Source organism: Styela clava, chromosome 5 (assembly GCF_964204865.1).
Source record: "Styela clava chromosome 5, kaStyClav1.hap1.2, whole genome shotgun sequence".
Taxonomy (NCBI): Eukaryota; Metazoa; Chordata; class Ascidiacea; order Stolidobranchia; family Styelidae; genus Styela; species Styela clava.
Window position 1 is genome coordinate 7835909 of NC_135254.1, and position 26113 is coordinate 7862021.

General features: G+C 37.7%; 1 protein-coding gene across 2 annotated transcripts; it reads right to left on the bottom strand.

Moving 5' to 3' along the window:
- Positions 1 to 20109: 20109 nt before the first annotated feature.
- LOC120344426 (serine racemase-like) lies at positions 20110 to 25509 on the bottom strand. 2 transcript variants are annotated; one of them, XM_039413655.2, is made up of 3 exons: positions 23997 to 25509; positions 23072 to 23274; positions 20110 to 21533 (listed from the first exon to the last, which is right to left on the bottom strand). In XM_039413655.2, exons 1-3 carry the CDS (start codon positions 24144 to 24146, stop codon positions 20873 to 20875), a joined length of 1014 nt encoding a protein of 337 aa, XP_039269589.2. In that variant the 5' UTR covers positions 24147 to 25509; the 3' UTR covers positions 20110 to 20872. The 2 variants fall into 2 exon arrangements, with proteins under 2 accessions (XP_039269589.2, XP_077969105.1); XM_078112979.1 differs by lacking the exon at positions 23997 to 25509 and adding an exon at positions 23828 to 23952.
- Positions 25510 to 26113: the final 604 nt, after the last annotated feature.

Consider the following 26113-nt stretch of genomic DNA (forward strand, 5'->3'; position numbering starts at 1 on the left):
GAACATAAAAATAGTAAACGATCCATAGGTCCACTTTGTGTCCAATTACTCCATTTTCAGAGCAAAGAAACTACCGACTACGCTTTTTAATAAGATTTGTATCGCTTTTAAAATATTGGAAAGTCAATCATGAATATCTAAAATTATAATATTTTTTAGTATTCCGTGGGCTCAAATATAAAATGTATCAGAATAATAGTTTAATTCAGCAAACCTTGTTCAGTAAACCCGGTAGGCACGCCAAAACCGATTGGCAAAAATAACACATGGTGGCTCAATTTTCCAATTTAGCAAAATTATGTTGAAGCCATTGCCCCCCTGGAATATATTTAAAATATTGTATTTTTTCATTACTTAATAATTTCGAAGTTCCAACCATTATGAAAAAACTTGACTAATTAACGCCGCACTTTTTCTATTTCCTTCCACACACTCCCTGAGACCCCATTTTTATTTTCCTGGGCAATTTTTATTTCCCTGACACCTTTTATTTCCCTGCCTTTCCTTTCTTTTTACCTTGGCGGCTGGCTCATCTTGCATTCATTCACCTTTCACGTGGACTGCCGTCGGCACGCACCTTGCCTCGTGTTTTCTGATCAGAACCGCACTCGCTTGTTTCCTTACTCTTTTTTCTCCACATTTATCACTTCCCTGAAACCGACTGGCCTCTGGAATATCTTCTTGCGACTGGCTGGCTCCCATTTTCCTGGGTAGAATTTCCTGTCGTCAGCCCTCCTTGCCTCGGCGTTCGATGACGAATTCTCATTTCTTTTCAGTCTTATCTCCCCTTCCTGGGCAGCCTTTCTCCTGCCGTCGGCTTCCCCTTCTTGCCTTGCGCGTTCGCACTCCCTGTACCACCTGACTGGCTTCCCCAGCCCACTTTTATTTACTTTTTAAACTCTTCCTGGGCAGCTTTATCCTACTGCCGGCTTCTTTTTACCACGGGCATCATCTCTTCTTGCCTTGCGTTTGCACACTCCTTTCCACATATTTCCCTGACACTTACTACTTCTCTGGCCTATCATTTTCTTGGCGGCTGGCTCCATTCTATTTTCCTGGGCTGCTTTCTCTTTTGCCGTCGGGCTCTTTTTTATCATACTTAAACTCTTCTCACGAGGGGGCCCGTGTCGTCTGCTCTTCATTTTTCTTATGTTCTGATAAGATCTTTCTATTTTCCCTGCCACCGGTTTTCTTCTTTACCAAGCCAAGGGCCTTTACCACTTCAATTTCCTATTCATCTTCACACTCTCCTGGCCAAGTCTCCCTTGGCCCCTCTTTATTATTATACTATTCACTTTTATCCTTCTGGGACAGCAGGACCGCCCTCGCTTGATTTGTATTCTCTCCCCCCAGTTCCCCTGACACTTCTCTGGCCTATCTTTCCTTGGCGCCGGCTCCCTAGTTCTCTATTATCCTTTTTATTATTTTTTGAGCTGCTCCCCTGCCCAAATCCAAAACAAGTTGACTCGGAAAAAAAATTACCTAACGCATACTGCATTGTTTAGAAGTTGTGTATTCATGCCTAAATGAAAGTGGTTCGTTCATCTGCTTCATTTAGAAGAATAATATGAATTATGATATTACTTTTTAGTTGCTGTTCATTTTAGTTTACTGTTTTTCGATAAAAATGCGTAATTATGCAGTAATCGGCGATAAAATGAAGTGAATCTGCAAACCAAATTTCTAAAGTGCAGTGCTCCATCAATTTAATCTTGTTTGACAGGCTAGTCGAATAGCATTGAGTATACTGTACATATTGAAAGAACATACTTCATATTTTTTCATATCAAGTGATTCACGATGAATAACGCTGTGTATTAATACCAATCAATATCACAATAACATACATCAAGTATAAACATCTCAAAATTAATATCAGGGGCGTATCCAGAGGGTGGTTTTGGGGTCGAAACCCCCAGACTTTTGAAATGTAGAAAAAATAAAAGCATCTTTCAGCATCGATTTTAATCGTACTTATCATACGAAAATAAATGAACTAACTATAACACTAACGTATATGGCAATTTTGGTGGTCCGCTTTCTTTTTTTTTTATCACGGGCTTTCCTTGCTTCTATTTTCTTACTTCTTTTTTCATCTCTCCTGCGTACGCACTCACTGGTTTTATCTTTTATATGAACTAACTATAAACACTAACTAATGATGGCAATTTTGGTGGCCCGCTTCTTTTTTTTTTATCGCGGGCTCTCCTTGCTTCTATTTTCTTACTTCTTCTCTCCTGCGTTCGCACTCACTGGTTTTATCTTTTATATGAACTAACTATAAACACTAACTAATGATGGCAATTTTGGTGGCCCGCTTCTTTTTTTTTATCGCGGGCTCTCCTTGCTTCTATTTTCTTCATTTTCTTACTTCTTTCTTCATCTCTCCTGCGTTCGCACTCACTGGTTTTATTTCCCTGACTACTTACTTACTTTCTGACTATCTTTTTCACTCCTTGGCAGCTTTCTCCTGCCATCTTCTTCTCCTTTGCGTTACGTTTGCAATCCCTCTATTTTCATCTTCTTTTATTTCCCTAACTACTTTAGTTGCCCCCTCATGACCTGCCCTGTGTTTCTGATCCTTTCCTGATGTTTGGAGTTTGCTTTTTTATTAATTTCCTCCCAAGACCGCACTCGATATATCTATTGCTTTGATTTTTTTTATTCCCTGTCCACATTCTTTTATTTTCCCGATACTTGAGGAAGCTTTCTCCTGCCGTCGGCTTCCTTTTTTATCACGGGCCGCATCATCATCTTCTTCTTGCATCTTCTTTTATTTCCCTAACTACTTTAGTTGCCCCCTCATGACCTGCCCTGTGTTTCTGATCCTTTCCTGACGTAAAAAAAAAAAATAAAAGCACATTTCTGTATCATACAGAGCAATTTTCCGTAGCTTGAAACGCTGGCTGGCTGTTCCGATCTAACATGGCAAATTGAAAATTTCTGGCTACGCCCCTGGTTGATATATTTACATTATCATTACACAGTATTGCAGTTCAACATTACTTTTTACAGTCGAATTTCATGAAGACAGTACATCATTTTTACTTTCTTAGTACAAGTTACATCCGCGGCCCGCGGACCAAATACGGCCCATTGGGTTATTCAATCTGGCCCACCTGATGCTGATGTTTAGCTGAAATAGCTTTAAGGAATTTGTTGAGATTGCGGTTAAATTTAGTTTTGGCACGAGCCTCATTGTTTTCCATCTTTGCGTTGTAACACTGTAAATATTGGTCATAAAATGTAACTTTTCACGTCATACTTACATGGACCACCAGTCTAGGTGGGCAAAATTTGTGGCCCCTGGTCAAAAAACCTTGCCCACCCTTGAGTTACATCTTTCTCGGAGACTCGGAGGGGAGATAGTTTCCACTTTGTTCCCAGGTAACTCCGGTGAATTCAATTTGCGTGAAAGTAGTAACAAACAGAATTTAGTAATCCTTTGAATTCCGTGATTTTGTTCCAGCCAATTTAAAATTAGTATTTCATTTTCATTTAAGGTCCACTAATTTGAAATCAAAATTTTCTTTTCAAAAGCTGTTATACACTCAAAAACAATTATAATTTCTCCGACACCGATTGAAAGTTTGAAACGTGGTTCCGCTCTCTTCTCAATGTTAATCAGAATAAAATTCATCTAATAACGTGTAATTTGGGTACCGAAGTTAATGATTTTGATCGGGTCAGAATTTGGGAAAGAGGGCTTTAACGTTCTCATCATCTGTACGTGTGTCTCTTGTCACGTAATAAGAAATATGCGCAGGGAGGATAGGATGCACCCACTTTTCAGTGAATTGTGAACAACAGCAAGGAAATGTCGGGCACCACATCGAATGTACGTACCATCGCCAAGATATGTGTCACTATCTAGATGTGCAAGATATTGTTCGATCTCCAATTGCAATAATCTGATAACGATCCTTTGGGCCAGTGTCATGTACAATGATATCCATGTATTCGTTCGGAATATTGAAGCTAGCACTTGTCGGATTCGTTTGAGAACACTTTTTCTGTCGACTGACTTTTTGTATAAGTGCCTCAAAGGTCGACTTGTTTAGCAAGTACATTTGTTGGTCTAACGTTTAATATTTCACCTTAAATATATTTTATTAATGTATTTTTTGGTGCTGATGCTGCTGTGATATTCTAGTTCTCTTCATTACTTTTTCACCGATCTTAACAACAGTCGATTCTCATCCAAATTTCTTAAACTGACGGTTGCGCAAATAAGTTATGAAACCCGATCATTTTGTTTACAATATTCCTGGCCTTTGTAGATCAGTCTGTCGTTTCTTCCTAAAGTCTGAGAAAATATAAGCGTCACGTTTCCAAATTGTCATGACTTCAGACTCACCAAGGCAAAAAAAAATATTAGGTACTTCTTTAAAGGCAACAGGAATGGTGGATATCTTCTGCAGACAACATCCTGCCGGTAAGGTTTATACCTGTAAAATTGGCACACAGGCGCGTAGGATCGATCGGATATATATTTCCTATCACTACACGTCCTGTGTGAAAGATATCCGCCATTTGATAAACACTGCATCCGATCACACCCGTGTCCCATCTTAGTTTTAGTATCTTCTTTGACGATAACCAGGGGCAAGGGTGTGCTAAAATCTTCCACGAATATAAGGTGAGGCAGAGGTGCCTGGTGGAACAACACCTCTCTATACCAGGAGCCTGTCTATCTCGATATTATAAAAAATTGTTTTGAAAGTTTAGTTCATTATTTAGAGGATTTCTCACGAAATACAGAAATTGTGGGATCACGTAAAAAATAGCGTGAGAAAAATACCCACTGCTTATTCGATCTTAAAAGCAGGGAAGATAGAAAGAAAAGTGAACTGTTGCAATATTTAATAAGAGATAGTCAAGATCTCAGTGAAATATCTATAATAAGAGCTGAACTTATTCTTCAACCGGAACAAAAATTAGTTTACATAGTATTAAAAGCCCGATCTACGACGCTGAAGAGGGCGAGGCACCTTCCAAAATTTACTATCAAAAACTAAAACAACGGGACCAAGATTTAACTATTTTATAATTAAATGATAAGTTTGGTAATATAAGAAATAAACGCGACGATGTAATCTATATAGTTCATGACTTTTATAGGGATTCGTGGGGAACCACTTCAAATATTGTTGTGGCAACCCAAAATAGTCTTATAAAAACCATGGAATCCACCCAAATAACAGTGGAAGAAAATATTCAGATTAAATTCTGGACAAATGAAGAAGAAGTTCTAAATATAATAACTGACATGGAGAACGGCAAGTCGCCGGATATCGACGGCTTGTCAAAAGAATTTTATGTGACGTTTTGGGCCCTAATTAAAGATGAATTCCTTATTTTACTCAATAATATTTTGTTTTCTGGTATACTGCCAGAATCATCCAAAAAAGCTCGTGTTAAATTAATTTATAAAAAAAACCGACGTCTTAGATTTGAAAAATTGGCGCCCCATTTCAAATCGAAACGTCGACTACAAGGTCATAACCAAACTTCAACCCAACGTCTCATAATCCCATTCTCCCGCATAATTAGTACGACACAAAGGAGTATACTCCATGGTTGTTCTATTTTTGATGTGCACTATATCTTCAACAGTGCCCAGAAGAATAATACCAGCCCGCATTTCATTATTTCCATCGATAATCTCAAGGCGTTTAACATGCTCCATCACAGTTATCTCTTGAGGCTACTCGAGACGATCAACCTAGGTTCAAACGCCTTGAAACTTATTAAATCCCTTTATTCCAATATAACAAGCGTTATAGAGGTTAATGGTGCATTTACCCACAAAATCAGAATACTCAGGGGCATCCGTCAAGAATGTCCTCTTAGTATGATGCTCTACACCATCAACGTGGAGCTCCTTAGCCGACTTATAACGAATAATATCTTAATAAAAGGCATAAGAATAGGTAACTACACTCACAAGCTAGATCTGTATGCGGACGACACAAATTTTATTTTGTCGGACGTATACTCGATCGGCGCTATTTTTCAGGAATTAGAATCTTTTCGTTTGGCCACCGAGCAGATGATAAATAAAGCCCAAACCACCATTCTTTGTACAAACGATAGGGCAAAAGTATTAATTTCTTTCTTCCCTTTCGTGAATTTGTAAAAGATCATGTAAAAACCCTGGGTACTTATTTTGGAAAGAACCGAGTCAATCTAACTTGGAGTGAAAAAATATCCAAGTTAGAAAAGATTATTAATTTTATTAGAACCTGATCTCTATCTTGGCATGACAAGATTTTGGTAATCAATTTCCTAATCTTGTCACAAGTTCTTTATAATGCGAGGTCGGTGGAAATACCGCCTCATATATATATTTAAAATATAAAGATAGGAAAATTTTTTCTTTTCTCTCGACCTCTGAGCCTATGGAAGTTTTAGGCGAATCTTCCGGAATTAGAAATCTATCGATGGAATGGGTGTTCCTTGCACAAACACCAAAGTAGTTGCTTGCCATGCTGAACGATTCGATCAACTGGCCTCTCTTACTAATCCCACAACATTGTGGTATAGAGAGGCCCAGTACAGCTTTGGCAGCAAAATAATCTTGGTTAACCCAGGTTTATTCAGCAACTCCATTCCTAAGTCCATTCTCGTTCCCGAATCTTGACTGAGAGCTTTCAACACATTTCGTATTCTGAAAGTGGGATAGGTAGGCACCACTTTGCTTGTGCCGTTACCTTATGTACCTTATCCCATATGATAATCCATAGATCATATAACACAAGACTTCATCTACAAGGTTTACTAGGCAATTCTCGGCGCATGTTCACCAAACCCAGTAAGTACTCCTAGTTGGCGTGACACAAAATTTTTGCATATTTTATTCCTAAGCCCCACCTGGCTACGCCATGTAAAAATTATCTCGATGTCACAATCGCGGAATACAGTTTGCCAAAGAAAAGCAACGATCGCCCAAAGTAGCATCTCCGCCCACGATAACGAACTCGCTAACGCCAGCGAACTTCCTTTGGGATTGTTACGATACGACGAGCAAACGAGAGAAATAGCTTGCTTGATTTCGGTGGGCGTCTGCGCGTTTTAGACCAGTGGTTCCAAAACTTTTTTGTACCATCGCCCCCCTACCGTAATTTATACTACTTCATCGCCCCATCTTCGGTAAAATTCATCTTCGATTCCTGATCATGTAGCCTACCACGGCCTCCAGTACGGTCACCAGTCAATAGAATTAATCACCCATTTATTTGTTTCATATTCATGGACTTAGTGGGAGAAGCCCTAATCGGCCATCGTCTACGCCTTCGGTCGGCAACCTTTTGTCGCTCGCGGGCCAAAATTAAGGGTTGCAAGTCTTGGCGGGCCGTAATCGACCATCGGCCACGCCAGGGATCGGCAACCTTTTGTCGCTCGCGGGACAAAATTAAGGGTTGCATGTCTTGGTGGGCCGCACATATTTTTTGAAAGTCAAAAAACGGAACAGCGCGAGAAGACTGCGAAAATTCGTGAACTCAACTCAGTCATCTTATTAAAAGAAAAAAAATATATAAATGACATTTAATGTGACACTGTCTTATTGTTGCATCACGTTTGATAGCTTTTCGACGGCACGCTGAATGAAGCCAGGATCGGAACATTTCCTAAATGGGCATCAATAATCCTAGTTTTCTGCTTGTTCTTTGTAATGTTTATTTAGGAAAATAATTGTTCGGTTCGCACACATAAGTACTCCCAAACATCGAAGTGGATTTTTTTGCATTTTGATAGAGATTTCCTTTAAAAATATACATTTTTATAAAAACCAAGCAGTGATGCATATTCCGAATAAAATATGGATTTTATTTCCTCGTTGCATTACATCTCAAGGAGCTCCGTTTGAATATTTTCTGCGCTACTGAACCCTGCACTCAGCATCAACTTTTCTGCGTGTTGCCATTTGTCTAATTAAATTTAAATTGTAGGATCGTTAGAGAGTAGCTGGCCACTAAATTGTTAGGTTATAATATAATTTAGTCTAAACGTGTCTCACGATAAATTCTGTAACGTAAAATATATAATCTACTACCAGAACGTAGATTATAAAATTAATTCATTGTCAAAACCACCGAATCTGGCCCGCGGGCCGTAGGTTTCTGACCCTCTGGGCTACGTTAACTACCTCACGGCGAGGAGGAGTCCAGCAATTCTCTTCCGTGTGATTATCGCCCACGGGATTCAAAGCTGCAAATGCACGCAGAGTACAGTACACAAGTGCACGACGCAAACAGTCAAGTCAAGACAGGTCGTTTCCTATTCCGTGGACCAATAAACTCTGATGAGTCAACGTTTGATTGAACTTGAGCTAGAAGTAGAATCATACAATCGCATATACCGTCTCGTGTAAACGATCAAAAACCGAATTCACAAAGTTTGTAATTTCCGTGTCACGTGATTAATGATGTCGCAAATAGGGCTGGGCATTTTCGAATAGATGATGATTTCAAAATCCAAATGCATATTTTTCAAATCGAATAAATACTTGAAAGACATGTAATTAAATATGACGTTTTTATTGCAATGGGACCACCAGAGATCAAAATTACTGGAAATGTAGAATTGGTCACTTACACGGTTCGCTGGGCGTTCACACACAATACGAAACTTATATCATTGATAACTCATTAGAAAAAAAAGAGTCGTATGTCACGACGGGACCACTGGTCAGGGACACACTGTATTAAAGATCATGTTTGAATACTCATTTCACAGCTTCCGAAATGAGTTTACTACCGAGGCCATGTTCGGTTTTTATGTGATCCAGTGATTGTTTTGCATGAACTTTGTTCAATTTTTCGAATTTAAAAATTAAAATAAAAAATTAAACTCACAATAATAAAAACAACGGCAAACGAAAAAATTTAACACAGCGACAAGAGCAAAAAATTATTATGTATTTCTAATCGTGTGAGCTCTTTTGTGAACATAAATTGTCGGATCTTATGCTTGATGGGAAAAATTTGTGTGTTTACAAGGGCCACACTGAATGGTTTCGCGGGCGGGGTTGTGGTCCGTGGGCCGCCTGTTTCATACCCCTGGTTTAGGTAGTCGAGTTTTTGTATGAATATATTTTTTTCAGCCATAATAAGAAATAATAATTAGAGACGCTGAATAAGTCGTTCGTTAATGATTGTGTAAAACAAAAAAGTTTTGGATTTAATATTTCCGTCTTCGTACGAAATGACAAACGTTCACATCCGAAATAAATCCCATTTTCACACAGAATTCGACAGCATGAAAACTTCTTCAGTCCCCACTTCGACTAGTCCTGCAAAAATTTACTGGACAACTCCCGAAGACACTGTGATTCCGCAAACTACATCTGAGCCATCCATCTGAGCCAGCTGTCCAAACAATTCTGCCTGGAATTACTGAACAAGGTCTATTGTGTTAAATAAATCTTCATGTTTAATTTCAATTTGTCAGATTTTTTTATTTGAGCGTATGGAACATTAAAAAAGCTGTATAGTTGTTTTATTGAGTATTTTTGAAGTAAATTTTCGAATTATCGAAGTGCTGAATTAATCCAAAGCACTGCATCTAATTCAGCATCTGACAGAGTGCAGTTTATTTCCTGAATATATATTTCTCACAATTAACAATACGATACAATAATTAACACGGAGTTATAACATTTTTAGGAGGGGTATACAAGACGCTTAGAGGGAGGGCGGCTAGATAGGGTTTGCTTAAACTTCAATGGCTATCGATTTTGTCTATCAATTTCATATTATCGTTCTGGTGCTGAATGTTGGATTGAGTTTATATGTTGAAATATTTCACATCTTGTGTTAATTATTGTATCGTATTGTTAAAAGTTTGTGTGACTGAAAGTATAAAGATAACTGATAAATGAGTTGCAAGCGATCGTCTTATCATCTTTTCTTTCCCCCATGACCTGGTTATTGGGTGAATTCTCGTTTTGTCAAATTCACTAACAACGGGTTCTCTCACTTCAGAATAGCAAGGCTATATATGAATATGCTGTCATATAGACTTTCCTTTCTCCCGAGATACATATGTTACTCTTATTCAATGCTAACCCCTTGTATACCATCACAGGCTTTAATTATCCTTTGTATCGTTCACCATAAAAATATTAAAATTCTGTTGAAAAATTGTCTAATGTTATTAAAATTGCAGGAACGTTTTCAAATGGTTACCTACCTGCTCTCGACTGTATACAACATATTCATTGTAACCATTCGCTATTTAATACCCAAATGACACACATATGTAGGTACCACAAATCCTGCCTTTATACACGACTGTTGTGCATTAAGTTTCGGTTTAACATCATCTTGATCTAGCAGTATATCCTTGTCGAAGCCGCAAATTTAAGGTTTCTACGTAAGAGTTACAGTTTCCGTAATATTTGTTCCCATTATCTATTTTGTGGTGAGATTCCGTCAGCGTTGTTCATGAAAGTGGGATTCCAGTGGGAAACATCCCACGGGATGGGAAAGTCCTAAATTTCTGGGGACAGGACAAAAAATATTTCCCATTGACAAGCGTTTCCCAAACTGCTTTCCGCGGAACGTCCCATTGACAAGCGTTTCCCAAACTGTCTTCCGCGGAACACCAATGTTCCGCGAGCGTCTTCAGAGTGTTCCGTGGAAAAGGAACCAAAAAAATAATATCTAAATTGGTCGCCGAAGCGATCTAAGAATCGTGGAGTTGTCGCCCAACTGACCGTTCAATAACGCGTCGCGGTCGGCCTAAAGCGCACTAACTAAGGTTGTGGCATTTTCGTTAACCGTCGGTCTAGCTTTTTGACTGTTAAGTCCATTATCAAATTTACAGTAATCCTTTTGGTTTTTCTATATGCAAACAAGTAGGTCCAAAGAATAAAGGAAAAAGTCAACTCTTCTTTCTCCATCTCTGCCAGGTTTTACTTCGAAATGCTGAAAAAAAATTACTCATATTTGTTAAACTTGATTCAGCAGATAAATAAACTGCAGGCCTGCAGCTTACGAAGTTGCAACAAGTATTTCTACCTCCATTCGATGTGGCATTAGAGGCAAACACTGTGTAATGGAAAGTCAAAGAAATAGAAAGGTAAAATGAATTTATTGATTCATATACACACAATTTTAATTAGAAACAATAAAACAGTTATAATAGGTGTACTATGTAAAATATTCAATCATATTTAATATGTTTAACACAAATATGTTAGTTTTTGAGTCGTATTTGTCAACTCGCCACTGCGAACCCATTGGGAACTGCTGCATTACACCGTTTTTTTTTATCAAATTTACCCTTTTTTTTGTTGTACCGCAAGGCGAGAAAGTGTAAGTGATCCGTGGCCGTAGAATTTTGGGAAACGCTGTAATAGACTATTCAAGACAAAAGCATATTGACGAAAACAACTGATAGATAACGCATAGATCAATTACCCTAGACCAGGGGTTCTCGAAGTGTTGGTGTTATGAAGCCGGTAAACAGATAGACTATTATTTACGGAGCCCCACATTAAATTATCTTTTCGATTTTTACATTTTTAAAATGTTGTTTTTACCCTCGAAATACATTTACTGTAGTCAAGTATAGCGAAGACTAACATGCGCGAATGATAATCGCTCAGTTGTCAGATGCTTCCAAACGAAAATATACACATGCCTTACCTAAGTTAATCATTGCTAGTTTATCAATTTATGTATGTATAGACGGAAAAACCAAACTGAATTAAAATACGCTACCAAACAATCTGTTTTTTTAAAGTACCGGTAGAGAATTTTAGCCTAGTCTATAACAGCTATTTCTACACTAATTTTCGATTACTGCAATTATACTGAAACTGAAAAGTGATCATTGAATTATTTGATATATATTTAAATATCCGAAACACAACTAGAAACTAACGAATAGATTTCAAAAACGCGAAAACGAGGTAATGTTTACGACGACGCCTGTAAATCTGACTGAGCGAGCTGATTGGCCATAGTCATGAAGTAAACAAGGAAGTCAATTCTCGGGGAAACATCCATTTAGTCCGCAAATTCCATTTGAAGCCCTTGTTCTTGGCGAATCCTGACATATTCAGTTTCGATTTCTAAAAACATTCTGTGTCACACATAGCAATTTTTAGAACATCAGTTCTCTTAGAAACTCGCGTTTTGCGGCCTCCGGCCAGACCACCTGTTACAGGTATACTTGGCAATTACAAATTTCAGGGTGCTCCCGAAGTATATGTACCAAAAAGGCGCACATCCTGACCTTAGTATGTGTACCAGGTTAGGATTCAGGTTGCGCGTCATCTTGGTACACATACCTCTGGAGCGCCAACTAGATAATGATTTATTGATTGCAATACTTTGTGTATGGTTGATGACACTCCTGGCATTGCAACCAGTATAAACCGGTACAATCCAGTTCTGGTATCAACTGATATATCGGGTGAAGCAGCCGAGGCAAGTTTTTGTACTTGTGGTTGCAGACATTGCAACAGAATCATACCTGCAACCATCTTTTTTTTTTATCTGATTATAGAAAAATGGCAACATTTAACTGCGGTATCTACAGGACAAAAGTGTTTGAAATGGTTTTGTTGAAAGAAAATAGGATTTAATGGCGCGTAGCCATAACCTATTTATTGTCCATCGATTACTAACATCAACAGTTTCACTATTTGTAAATTATTATTGAAAAAATAACATAAATCACAAATATATTCGAAATATCCACGAAGGTTCCGCGCAGTCATTCCGCTGAAGATTATCATCGTAGAGAAGTTGACAGGGGTACTGTTTTGTGGACTTTGTAAAAGTTATTGTTTGTAAAATTAAATAACGGTTGGAAAAATTTTCTGTTTTTCTAGCGACCACCCCGTATATAAGCAATGGCAGACTTTAAAGCGAAAAGAGTTAACCTCGATACCAAGGAAGATATTCAACGATGCAATGATATCGGAGGATCTGGCAATATTTCCCGTTCGGCGATAAATACTAACAACAAAGTTAATGGGAAAAATACAAAAGAAATTGACAATCAGAAAAGACCACAAAGTATTGGTGAAAACAATATGAACAATAAAGAATCCACAACTACAAAAAGTGAGCAATATATATGATAGTTTTTTTATGAGACGATTGTGCATGCCCTTCTGTCCGAACAAGGCCTTATAGAAGAAGCCACAGATAGAAATATGTGAAGGAGCTATTAGTTTTGAAAAAACAAGAATCTTCCTTGTCCGGCATTGTCTACACAATTTATCACTCCATGAAAGAGGTGGTGAAAATGGCAGTCGAAACACGAGATATACTTTTGTATAAAGCCCACGCCAACGCTTAAAATAAAATAAATAACTAGTAATTATTAAGATAGGGTTTCGAATGCAGATTATGCAGAAAATTCAAATTTTTAAATCATTTCTAACCCGAACCCGAAAAGTACTAATTTTAAAGCGTGGCGGGGTGTTTTTTTAAAATCCAAATTCAAGGGGTGGTAGATATTTTGCCATTAGCGATGCAACTATTTATAACTTATAAGTTATGTATTTGGCTGACATAGATATATACGCCGCTATGTTTTAAATTTTTTGGGGGTGGGATGTTCACTACACACTGCCTTTCTTAGGGGTGTGGGGAAATCACTGCTACTGAGCCATCATATGTTTCGTTTACAAAATTGTAAAATACTTTTTGTCAATTACTGGGGTATAAGCTGTGGTATTTTCAATTTAAAAATGGGCACTCCCGTAGTATGTGAACCAAGATGGTGGACATCGGAACGAAGTATGTGTACCAGGTTAGGTTTAAGCCATAGTTTTATTTCAATTTTCCTTATTTTAGTTCTATCACGACTCACGAGTTCGGGGACTAGCCAAGTGACTCCCGTAGTATTTGTACTTAAAATTAGGGCCTAACCCTAGCCTGGTAACCTTACTACGTTCCGGTGCCCGTCATCTTGGTTTACAAACTACATGAGTACCTACAAATGTTTATAATTCATGATTTTTAAGGCAAGGTTACTATCCGAAAGAGATCTGTAGTTATCATTGTTGGAATTACTCTACTGATTATCGCAATAAGTTTACCCGTTTCAATTATGAACAACAATTCGTCAACTACTTCTTCTATGACGACTACAATGGAAACGACGATGGGAACAACGGCTTTTGATACAGGGTAAGTAGACAATTTATACTTGGTTCTTGCTATGCTGAGGTATAGAATTGTGCTATTTTGGGTAGGACTGGGCATTTTCGTATATTTGATTTTTTCGAATCGGGAATACTTGGAATATATGTAACTGTACGTGACTTCTATTTTTATTTTAATGGGTCTTCCGGACGTATAAATCACCGAAAACAAAGATTCCATCACGCAGACAGTATATACGCTTAGTGCTAACACAAAATAGCTCAATAAAACGAAAAAGTCGTCAGAATTTCATTTTGAGACTTTCATGAACATGAATTGACGGTTTCACCTTGACCTCTGGCGAACAAAAACAAACAAGATGGCAACAATTTGAATGATATACTTACTATTTAATTCGAAATGCCTAGCCCTAATTTCGATCCTATTTTGCGCTTTGCACTCTGTTCAAGACCCTGATATCTCGCAATATGTCTAGAGCTACTTTTATCACTTAGCGTCGCAGATTTAGGATGATTATGTGCAAGAGGATTGCTGATCTTCACGCCACTGTAGGGTGGTTCACGCAAGCGCTGGTCGGTTGTGGCATCCTCCACCATCAAGCCCATGTATCTAAAACGAATAACTGACAAACTAATTCACGACTCGAAATGAAATGGTAAGCCCGTGGTTTGCCATATAATGAATTCATCCTATCGGCTTCCTTCTCCCCGGGAGAAATATGTAAAGGCTATCCCATTTGAAATACAAAAAGTTATTAAATTTGAAATTACCGTAATTATTACGATTTTATATAGCTTTCCCAATTTTTTACAGCTTGGGATGAAAAGCAAGGTATGGTAAATTTTCTTTCCATGACTTGATGTTGTAAAGTCCGCCAGGAGCACGTTATAGACATGTTGAAAGTTCATTCTAAATTGATGGCGCGCTAGACTTAAATTGTAAAAAACGCCATCTATTTTTATGCTACACACACCAATTGCGCGGAGTCTAATACTCTGCTTCTCGTATTTTAGATTTATGTGATATTATATTTAACGACACATGTTACTGGTCTGAAATTCATGACATAATGGATGTCTCGTACGATGTAGCGGAGGAAATTTGTTTGAGAGAAACTTCGGTTACCGCCCACTTTGAAACCGAAAGCATTTACAATGCGGTGGTGGGAAAGATAAAACTGAAATACGACCAGAATGTCCTTGTTTGGACGGGAGTAATTGTCAATACTGAGGTAATGATTTATTGGGGACGAATTGGATCTATGGACTGTTTTGTTATTATGTTGTTGACGCTTCAGAAGTATGTGAACCAATATGGTGGGCACTGGAATGTAGTATGTGTAGCAGGTTAGGCCATAATTTTATTCCAATTTTCCTTATTTTAGTTCTATTACGAGTTCGGGGACTAGCATTGTGGCTCCCGTAGTATTTGTACCTGAAATTATGGCCTAACCCTAACCTGGTACACATACTACGTTCCGGTGTCCGCCATCTTGGTTCACATACTACAGGAGTACCATGTTGTTCTTGTTTGTAGTATTTTTCATTTTCTCCTTGATGTGACAACTTTGCTCTTTGACTAATGGGCCAACAGCGTTGAAATTTTCAGTGGTTTAAAGTATGTATTTTTCGCTTGAAGGCTATTACTGGGAATATAGTTTCGCAGTGTCCTTGGTATCGGCATGTATGGCTTTGACAAACTTATTGACATGCAGTGATTTAACAGTGGTTCCAAACCGTTTAAGTTGCCCTTTGCAAATTTAGAAACTTTTCATTCCTTCCTCGATTTGCATAAAAACTGTTTATTCAATCACTAATGAATTCTTATCTAACGTTATGCGCATGTCACACCCACTCTTGTTGTACAGTTTGAGTAGTTTTATATATATGCATGAACATCTATATTAGTAATAATATAATAGTAATGATAATAAAAATTAGAAGAATATTCGTAATACTACTGAAAGTACAAGATACCTCGGATGAATGACCGTGGTATTCTTGAAGCAAAAGTTTGGAATGAATGTAAAATTCGTCGATGTCCACTAATGACTAACTATTTATTTCAGACGGGGGCTATCACTTCAAAAAACTCTTTCATGAAATGGGGTCCAAAAGGACCCTTAGTAGGAGAATGGTGGAATCGACCGAATGTTTATCTATCTGTAGGCTCTGACTCCAATGACAGAGGAATGGCAAATACGAGACCAGGTTCTTATTTAGATGGCGTTATTTGTCAACGCCAAGTTTGATGTAACTTTTCCAAGCTGTTATCGGAATGAAAAATAAACAAAAAAGCAAACAAACAAATGCTCTGATATATGGACAAAAAAGCCAAAACGAGGTAGTACGGGTATGCATTCTGTCACAGTAGACTACCCGTACCGCAGTCTTCATGACTGACCACCATTAGCAAGCAACTAAAGCGAACGCGGCACCGCGACAAGGTGCCCAGTTTCAATAACGTCGTCGCACATAAAAAAAACAATCCCGCAAATCATACAGAAGTTTTTAAAATAAAAAAAAAGCAATAGCTTGCAGCGAAAAATGCAATATTTAACCACTGAAAATTCCAAAGTGGGAAAGTGGTATACGATAGCAACAAAAAGAAAAATTCCAAGAATAACAACAGCATTATAACGATTCATTCAAATTTCAAAGCAATTGATCCAGTAATATATATATGGGAAAATCGGCATACGATGAAGAAAAATACATACAAGAACAACAGCATAATAACAGAACAATCCATTCAAATTTCAAAGAAACTGATCCAGTAATTGGAAACTTCGTATCCGATACCAAAACGATTCATAGGCACTCTTGGTGTCCAATAAGTATAAAACTGGGAGTCACTCGAAGGCAGATAAGAAAGGTCGCTTTTAAAAGACTATGACAATTATGGATTGCTCGAATATTTCATGTTCAGATGTTTACTTTTTTATAAAAAAAATTTGCTTGTTACCTCATATCTTTCACATATTAACAGCCACTATCAGGGCGGCTGTGTATTCATGAGCGACAGCTAGACAATTATCACATTTCTGCGATATCGTTGCATCAAAACCAGGTTAGATTGGTGTACGGACTGGAACTGATTTTAATAATAACTCAACCAACAGACTATCCGGATTCCGGGTTACACTCCCGACTTGAAGTTGTAGTAATTTTGAGCCTGCAACTACTAGGAAGCCAATGTTACACAAAGGAGCGGCCCGAGGTTTCATCTAGTTATTTGTATCTGGCCCTCCCGTATTAAAGGTTGCACACCCTTGGATTAGATGAAAATTTTACCCCAAATCTTGATCTTCGTATGGTCCTAAGCTTAAAGCACAAGAGGCATCGGACAAGCCGCCATAGTAAATGTATGTATGAAGTTCGGTAATGAAAGTTTCGAGTTTTTCGAGTATTTTGCTGGGACAGGGTTTTTGAAACAGGGGGCAAGGAACGGCTAAACGGGGGTCATGAGCAAACTAGAGATGTACCGATACCACTTTTGTCGCCGATACCGATACCGATCCGATACCAGCTAAAAACGCCGATACCGATATGCCGATGCTACAAAAAGACCGATATTACCGATATTCCGATACCGATACTATGTAATTATTACTTAGTTAGGTGTGCTGTGTAGGGCAGACTGGTTAAAACAATGGTCTTTGAGCGTTGTTCATAGTACACATTATTTCAGATCGAAAAAAAATATATATCACATAATATGAAATTAATGTTTGGTGTTTGCTTCAACTGATTAAGATACATTGTACAGTAACGCTAGTAATCTCGGTGTTCAATTAGAAAACTCATAAGCCCGGATGTCAAATTTTAACTTAATATGAATATCGCGACCTTCGAATATCGTTATTCGTGTTTAAAAGAATATCGAATATCACCCACACATTCTAGCGCCGCCGTCCTACGTTCAAATTAAAAGCATTTTACAAATATTTTATTTAGTGGCTAATCGTAATCGTCGACGCAATAAGTCAAAGCCAAAATGAAAGGATATCAATTAGCACCGACAAAAAGAAGGCCTACCTATAACCGTCGAGGATGTTTTTTTACTTTACTATTTTATAATATAAAATATTTTACAATTGCGATCATATATTTTGAATTTCGGAATTTAGTTTATCGATGTCGACGGACTAAATGATACTCGTGACTTGACGATAAACAGTCAGAATTTATACCCGTGCCAAAAGTCCATGTGCCGTTAATAAGAACCCCAATTCCACTGTATGATTTGAAACTGGGCGCCTAGTTGCTTTTTGTTATGTGCTGTGTTGATATATTTCTTCATAATTACTATGTAATATTGAAAATGTCAATATTAAAATTTGACAGCGAAAATAGCCAAATTAGTTGAGCTAGTTTGGCTGATGAATAGCTAAAAACACGTGAATCCTATTCTCTCGCGGGAGTGGGGACATGTATGGCTAATAGCTCACGATCTCTCCAGACAAAAAATAAATTAAAAAGTAGTATTCCAACTTATCTCTTAAAACATTTTGGACCATATCAAAAAGATTAATATATCGGAAATATCGGCCTTAAATTAACCGATACCGATACATGGCCGATACCGAAAAAATGACCGATATTGCCGATACCGATACCCGATACCGATACATCGGTACATCTCTAGAGCAAACCCCTTCACTAGGTAAGATTCCCCAGAACAACATCACTTTGAAGAAATTTGGCTGCGATTACAGTAGTTTAATTCTTAGTATGCTTCGCATCCTGTTCATGGAGGTTTGACAGGCGCTTGTACTAGGCCAAATATTCTCAACCAGTGGTCCATAGAGACATTTTCAAGTGGCCACAAGCCTATTAAAAAATACTATGGTTATTGGAAAGTTTACTTTCATTTATGTCACTATAGTCAAATTTTTATGGTGGTAGCAATGAATGATGCTGAGCTGCTTTTCATTCTAATTCTTAAAGTAAAAGTATTTATTTTTGCAAAATAGTCTCGTTTTTCTTGTAGTTTTTCCCTTGCATGAGAAAGTTAGTGGGCCACAGAATTTTCATGCAACGAAAGTGGGCCACGAACGAAAAAAGGTTGAGAACCACTGTTAGGATGATGTATTTCATAATGTATCACTAAAATTCTGTAGTTTCAGGTATTTTAGTAGGCTCACCATATATATGAAACAAAAAACGGGACAGGTCGGAATAGACAAACCGTGGTTCGATTTCGAAGCCTAGTAATAGCCAACTCATATTTAGTAATATTCATAAATATAATAGATAAATAGACTAATCAGTGATAATGGCCTCCAATAACGAAACATGTGATGATATTGATTAAAAATGTTTCTTGGACTGCCATACTGCATGACTGGGACAATTAAGTCAAAATCGAGACTGTCCCGACTAAACCGGGACGCATGGTAAGCCTATAGTTTAGTGGTTGCCCTCAATTTTTCTCAGAGATGAGTCTGAATGTCTATCGTTATATTTCGGTATTTCTTGACATTCCAGTGATTGCAATTTAGCTTTGAGATAAGTCTCCCTTACTTTTGAGAGAATATGTGTGTAAACTTGCTTTGAGCGGATTCTCATGGAAAAAATATCACCCAGAGGACGGAAGTATTTTCATTTATCAGTAATCTTCTGACGAGCAAACTTTTTAATAACAATTACTTCAAGAAATATTGAAATTGTACTACATATAGACATCCACAAGATTTGATTACGCTACATAGAGCTCCGGGCAGTATGACGTCCAAACCTACGTCAACAGAGTCATGGTAACGGGACAGTCAAATTGTGCTCCTGTCATAGTCATACTCCTATTTTTAAACTAACAGGAGTCTTGAAACGAGAAGTTTAATAATTCTGGTAAAATAGAAAATTCTACATTCCCGCCGCTTTGTATGATTGTTGCGTAACGTAATTGTACGTAATTGAGCAATATATTAATCAGAAGTTATACATGTTCAATTAAATCCTGTTAATTTTATATAACCTTTTCACAATCTTTCAAGATTTTATTGCTCCGTTTAAATAACCACACGATAACACAACAATCGAAGTGTAGAAAGTACAAGATACGAAATATAGCATAAAGTATAGAACGATACCTTAAATGGGATTGTTGCGTGTTCTTCCCTCTCCCCCTACGTTACTTTTTATTTTATTTTGGGTTAAGTTATTCTATTTAAGGCGTTTGAGATTACTTCGTTCAAATCCTCTATCTTTATTTCTTACTTTTGCGGAAAGAAGGTTCTTTTTCGACCAATCAAAACCTTGTTCGTTTCGTTTTTGATAGGAGAAATTTTGGTTGGGCAAGATTATTATTATTTCCGGTTTATACCATCGGCGCGGTAATTAATTAAAGTCAAATGCATTGTGAATATATTGTAAAATAGATTGGAATGGTATAGATTTCGTGGGAATATCGATGATTCCATTGTCTCGAGAATATGAGATCATTTTTTAGGCAGGTAAAAAAGTATCTGTGATTCTCCTAGGTTTACAGTCAAAATGAATTTGGTGCATATTCGATAATTTACAAAGTGATAAATGTGTTACAATTTTAAAGGTTCTGAGTCTGGGGCAAGTTTGGTTAAAAAGTATCATTTACTTATTTAAATAATGATTTTGCATTGGATATAGCAATATATAATATTAAGTAACTCTCCATTGATCCTTCGGGTGGTATGACGTCATACCGTGTGACTTCGTGGAGTCAGAATCTCTTGAGTTTTCCTTCTATTGAAGTCATGGACGTTATCCTAAGTCCTGCGCACAGTTTAACAATTCCGGTAAGACACCGAAGTCAACATTCCCGCCGCATAGAACCACTGTTACATTCTTAGGTTCCGAATTTGGGAAGAGTTTCGACAAAGTTTTGTTAAAATTTTCAGAAAGGACAGCGGCTACGGCAACCCCTGCTGTCGGTTCAATAACCAATTTGCACCTTTCCCAAACAAGCAGTGTGGCATGTTTTATTTCGTGTTCAGAAACGGTTATGACGTCATCAATGAGGTCACGGATCATTGGCCAAGTGTTTTCACCTACACTGACTTTCACACCGTCGGCAATTGTATTCGGAAAAGTTGGGTTTGGGGTTAAAACTCCCGTCTTTTTAGAAATATAACAATCGTTTGCAAGTTCCGGTTCAGCGGCGATGACCTTCACGCTTGAGTTAACGCCCTTCACTGCAGTAGCGATGCTAGATATCATTCCTCCACCGGCGACAGCAGCCACTATGACATCACATTCCGGATTTTGTTCTATAATTTCAAGGCCCAACGTGCCCTGGCCTCTTATAACATCAAAAGTTTGACTGGAACTGACGTACACGCCGCCATGTTGTTTGATGACGTCATCGGCGCCCCTTTTTCGAGCTTCTTCCGAGGCTTCGCAGAGAACAACGTTGGCACCATACCTAAATTTAACGAAAGTTCACAAAAAAATAAAAAGAATTATTCAAAGCACGCCACATCGCTCGTAAAATACGGTAGTGCGTTACGTCATAAATAAGTTAACAATTGGAATTTATTCCATCGCTCAGATCTTCTTTTTCTCAGACAGATATTTAAACGTTGTTACCTATCGATCTTGGTCGGTAAGTATGTTGATAGGTATTTGACTGTTGAATACACGCGATATCTCACGAAAGCTAGGTTGAATCCGCTCCAGATTTTGCATGTGCATTCATCATATCTCGGATCAGAAGCCTATTTGGATGAATTATGTCGTATAGTTAGCGAGTTATTAATTAATTAGTGATAGGACACGCGGCGTCGCTATTGATTCAGAGCGTAAGATACACGCCGCTAGATCGATAAGTCGGCGGTCTATGATCGCTATCTCGTTGTGAACATTGTCGAGCTTTCGTAGTTTTACGTGTTATTTGTCAGTTTTTAGTTATGTTTCCAAAAATTAGTTGTGAATCAAATAACTTAATTGTCATTGTGTTTTCCGAAGACTTTCAGTTTACTGCAATAATAAAAATTCTTCTTGCAAACGATGCGATAGACTAACCTAAATTTAGCTATTAGTACCTGTAAGCGGTACATGGTTTGTTGTTTCGAATAAAAATGGTAGTTTTGCACGTGTGAGTCAGTTTGGGAGCGCCAACTTTCCAAAACACTCTCGAAATCAGCGTTAGAAATTTAAATATGATAAAGTACTGTATCGGGCAGGGGTCGCCAACCTCCAGCCGGCGTTCCTCATCCGGCCCGCGGAGTAATATAATCCTGCACGCGACGCTTCACTGAGCTATAGTAACAAAACAGCTGTTTTGACGATTATATTCTTTACCTAACAGAATTTATTGTGAGACACGTGTAGATTAAATTGTATTATAAACTAACAAGTATAAAATTAACAATTGCTCGTTTAATGAGCAATGTTTGAAATGCAATGTAATGATGAAATTAATCTAAATTCTATACGAGAGATGTATCACTTCTTGATTTTTATGGCTCGGTTTTCAACTTTCTAAAAGTATGTGCTGCCCGCTAATGACTTGCAACATTTAATTTTAGTCGCAAGGTTTCCTACCCCTGGTATAGCGAGAATCTTCCAGGGGGCGAGGGTCGGGGAAACGTCCATTGTGATGGGTTTTCCAGAAAGACAAATTACTGAAAATATAAAATCCGATACTCAGGCAGTTCACTGAGTTTCCACACACAATAGAAAACAAATTACATGAATAATTACTAGGAAAAACAGAATTATATTTCAGAATTGCGTTTCAAAAGTATGGCTTCAATAAAAATAACCGAGAAATTCATCTCGACCTTTGACGGCAAAGAAATGAGATGGCGGCGATTCTAAATTTTTGTCTGATTGATATATCTTCGATCCGCTTCGAATATTCGATTCGAACTGCCTAGCCCTACTCGGGAGCTTACTTAGTGCAAACTGGCATAAAAATGGCACTATACTCTGGAAATTCGCCAAAACCATTACACTTACCCTTTCACGGCGTCAATTTTGCATTTTGGCGAGTTTTCTGGCATCACTACATAACATTTGAGTCCCGATGTCTGAGCCGCTCGTGCGAGAGCTTGGCCGTGGTTCCCACTGCTGTCACACACCACACAGTTCACGTCTGGTAAATCCTGTTTGATTTTGAGCACTGCATTTGTTGCGCCTCTTATCTTGAATGACCCTGTTTTCTGTGGAATTTAAGATAGGTCAATAAAGCTAACAATCCGTGACGCCGTTAATTTCGTGGTGCAAGGAGCGCAATTTAGAATTAAAATCAATATCAGATAATATGGTGAAGTAAAAGGCCCTAGATAGTAAAAATAAATTCAAAAAACAATAAGAAAGTTAAAAACATACCGAAAAGCTCAATTTTCTCCAAGATTGGATAATACTTACAGGTTCGCAATATACAATAATAGACTCCTTGCACTACTAAGATGTTCACTGGTCTAATTGAAAGTACTGTCGAATATTTTCTATATTATTGAATTTTATTTTATTTTTATTTCAGTTTCTGAGGGTCGCGAAAGAATTTGGCTGTGAAGAAGTTGTTCGCGGTAAATATGGTTTGAAGACATTGAGTGAGTTGATAATGCCAAGGGACAAACAAAATTAAAAAAAAAAACGAATTTCCTTTTAAACGATAATAATGTTGGTTTGTGTCCAAAAAGCAAAAATTTTAACTCTATAATGCTCGTTTTTTTTGTATGAGATTGAGTCATCAAAAATTGCGTAACTTACGTATAAACCACTTTCTCGTTGTGAGTCGTCAAATTGGCCGTTCGTTTTGGTTTTCGTGTCCATATATTTGAATATCGCTCTCCTTGTTTTCTAATCTCATCGTCTAATAATTAGCTAGATTAGAATTAGTTATGGAGAGTACCAAGCAGAAAAAAAATAAAATGCTTACCTGAAAATTTTCCGTTTTAAGAAATATTCTATGTCCTGACATTTTGTTTAATGTGGATGATGTCATCATGGGGGTTTTGTCTACGTAAGGACGTATTCTCGTCATAGCTGACGTCACGTCTTCAAACGTGCAACAATATGATGACGACATGAGTGCCTTTTTGTAAATTGGTAAGGTCTGAACAACTCTGCAGAAAATAATTGATTAAATCGCAAGATCACGCACAATACTCACAGTAAACAGTGGAGGGTGGTAAATATTTCGCTATTATCGATAAAAATTGGGTCCTTCCGAAGTATGTGAACCAAGATGGCGGGCACCGAAACGTAGTATGTGTACCAGCTTAGGGTTAGGCCATATTTCAGGTGCAAATACTACGGGAGTCACTTGGCTGTTCCTCGAACTCGTAATAGAACTAAAATAAGGAAAATTGCAATAAAATTCGTCTTGGTTCACATACTTCGGGAGTACCCAATTAAACATCTGATTACATTCTTGAATTCTCGCCTTTGCATCGCTAATTATGCCGGAGAGTGATTAGTTGTGAGAAGATAACTATTTGGACACAAGAAGCGATTCCGGTCGTCTACGAGAATTGATAGTACGCCTTACTACAAGTGCAGTTTTAAGTATTTTGTGGCGTCTGAAGCTGCCGCAAAACCATGGTGAGCTTTCCAAACCATGGCCGCTATGGCCAAACCACGGCGTCTGACTTTTTAGCTCCCAATATTGGGTAAGTTAGAACATTTTCTTATTGAAACAGTCTTGATAGATTTGGGGTTAGGGTTCAGGTTGAAGTAGATATAAGTCTGCATGATAAACTAAAATCTGGTACATGACTTCGTGAATATACCGGTAATACTGATTACTGAGTAGCGCCATAAAATCATGGCAAGAGACGCCGCGGTTTTTTCGTGCAGCAACTGCCGCACTGCTCGCAATCAACTGTTGGATATCCAGATAACTGCACACACGCATACAAAAAATTCCACCACAATAAGAAGACTTTGTGGGTCCTAATTCCTAAATAAATTCCTAATAAAATCGACACAAAATTTGTATTTTTTATGTTTCATTTAAGTTGTTGATTTGAACTATACACTGCATCCCGAGTAGATTTATTTATATCATACGATTCAGTTATAAAGCGTGCCTAATTTTTAGTCGTAAGTGTTCAAGAAACCTTGCCATTTATTTATGTAATATCCAAACAGCGAAAAATAAATATTCTCAACCATGAATGTTGCATGACTGCTCAAACTTCAGTATCTAATTTACAATTTCCTCCAAGTGATTATTTGCTCGCTTAAAATTAAAAAAAATTGGCATTCTGAGGTCACTGCTGCCGTTGCGAATAAAATTTATCACACTGCTCTTGGAGTAAGACAATAACCTTTAGGGGATAAAATCAGTATTTCGCTGTTGTTTGCTGTCTGATTCTGTTGATCTGATCTGATGAAGACATACTCCTGGTTCCGAATACATGTATTTCAATTGTGTATATTTTAACAAATACAAAGAACAAAATACCAAGTTGCACTGCACGCACGAGTTTAATTAAATCGTCCATCGTTATCCTTTTTCGTCGGATAACGAATGGTCGCTTTTAAGCTGGTTTTGTTGCCCTCAGGGCATTACAACCTACCAGACTTTGTTACGTGTTTTATGATTAAGATCTTATTTTAGTTTTAAGATTAGAATGATTTTAGGTTGAAACACGTAAACTATTAACCAAAAGCAGCTAATTTACCCAATATCCTATAACCTCCGCATACTGCAGAAGTTATTGTAAGATCGTTTATCAATCTAGAGTAGACTCTAGAGTAGACACGCAATATTCGGCACGATCATTTTTGAACCTGGCAGCGCAAAACTTGCATTTGTTACGTAAAAATATGATCTATCGGGCTTGCCCAGACTCAAATACTGTACATATGTATATTGTATTTTGCGCATGTACAGTACTGTGTTCTTCCTTTTTGAAATACACAACTGATTCAGGGCAATTTTTGGGCATTTTTATTAGTTCACTTAACACCAGACGCGATAGAACAACATCCCTAAATCAACCTCCCTCACCCTGGAAATTATATGTAAATTATATCATTAACTTACAA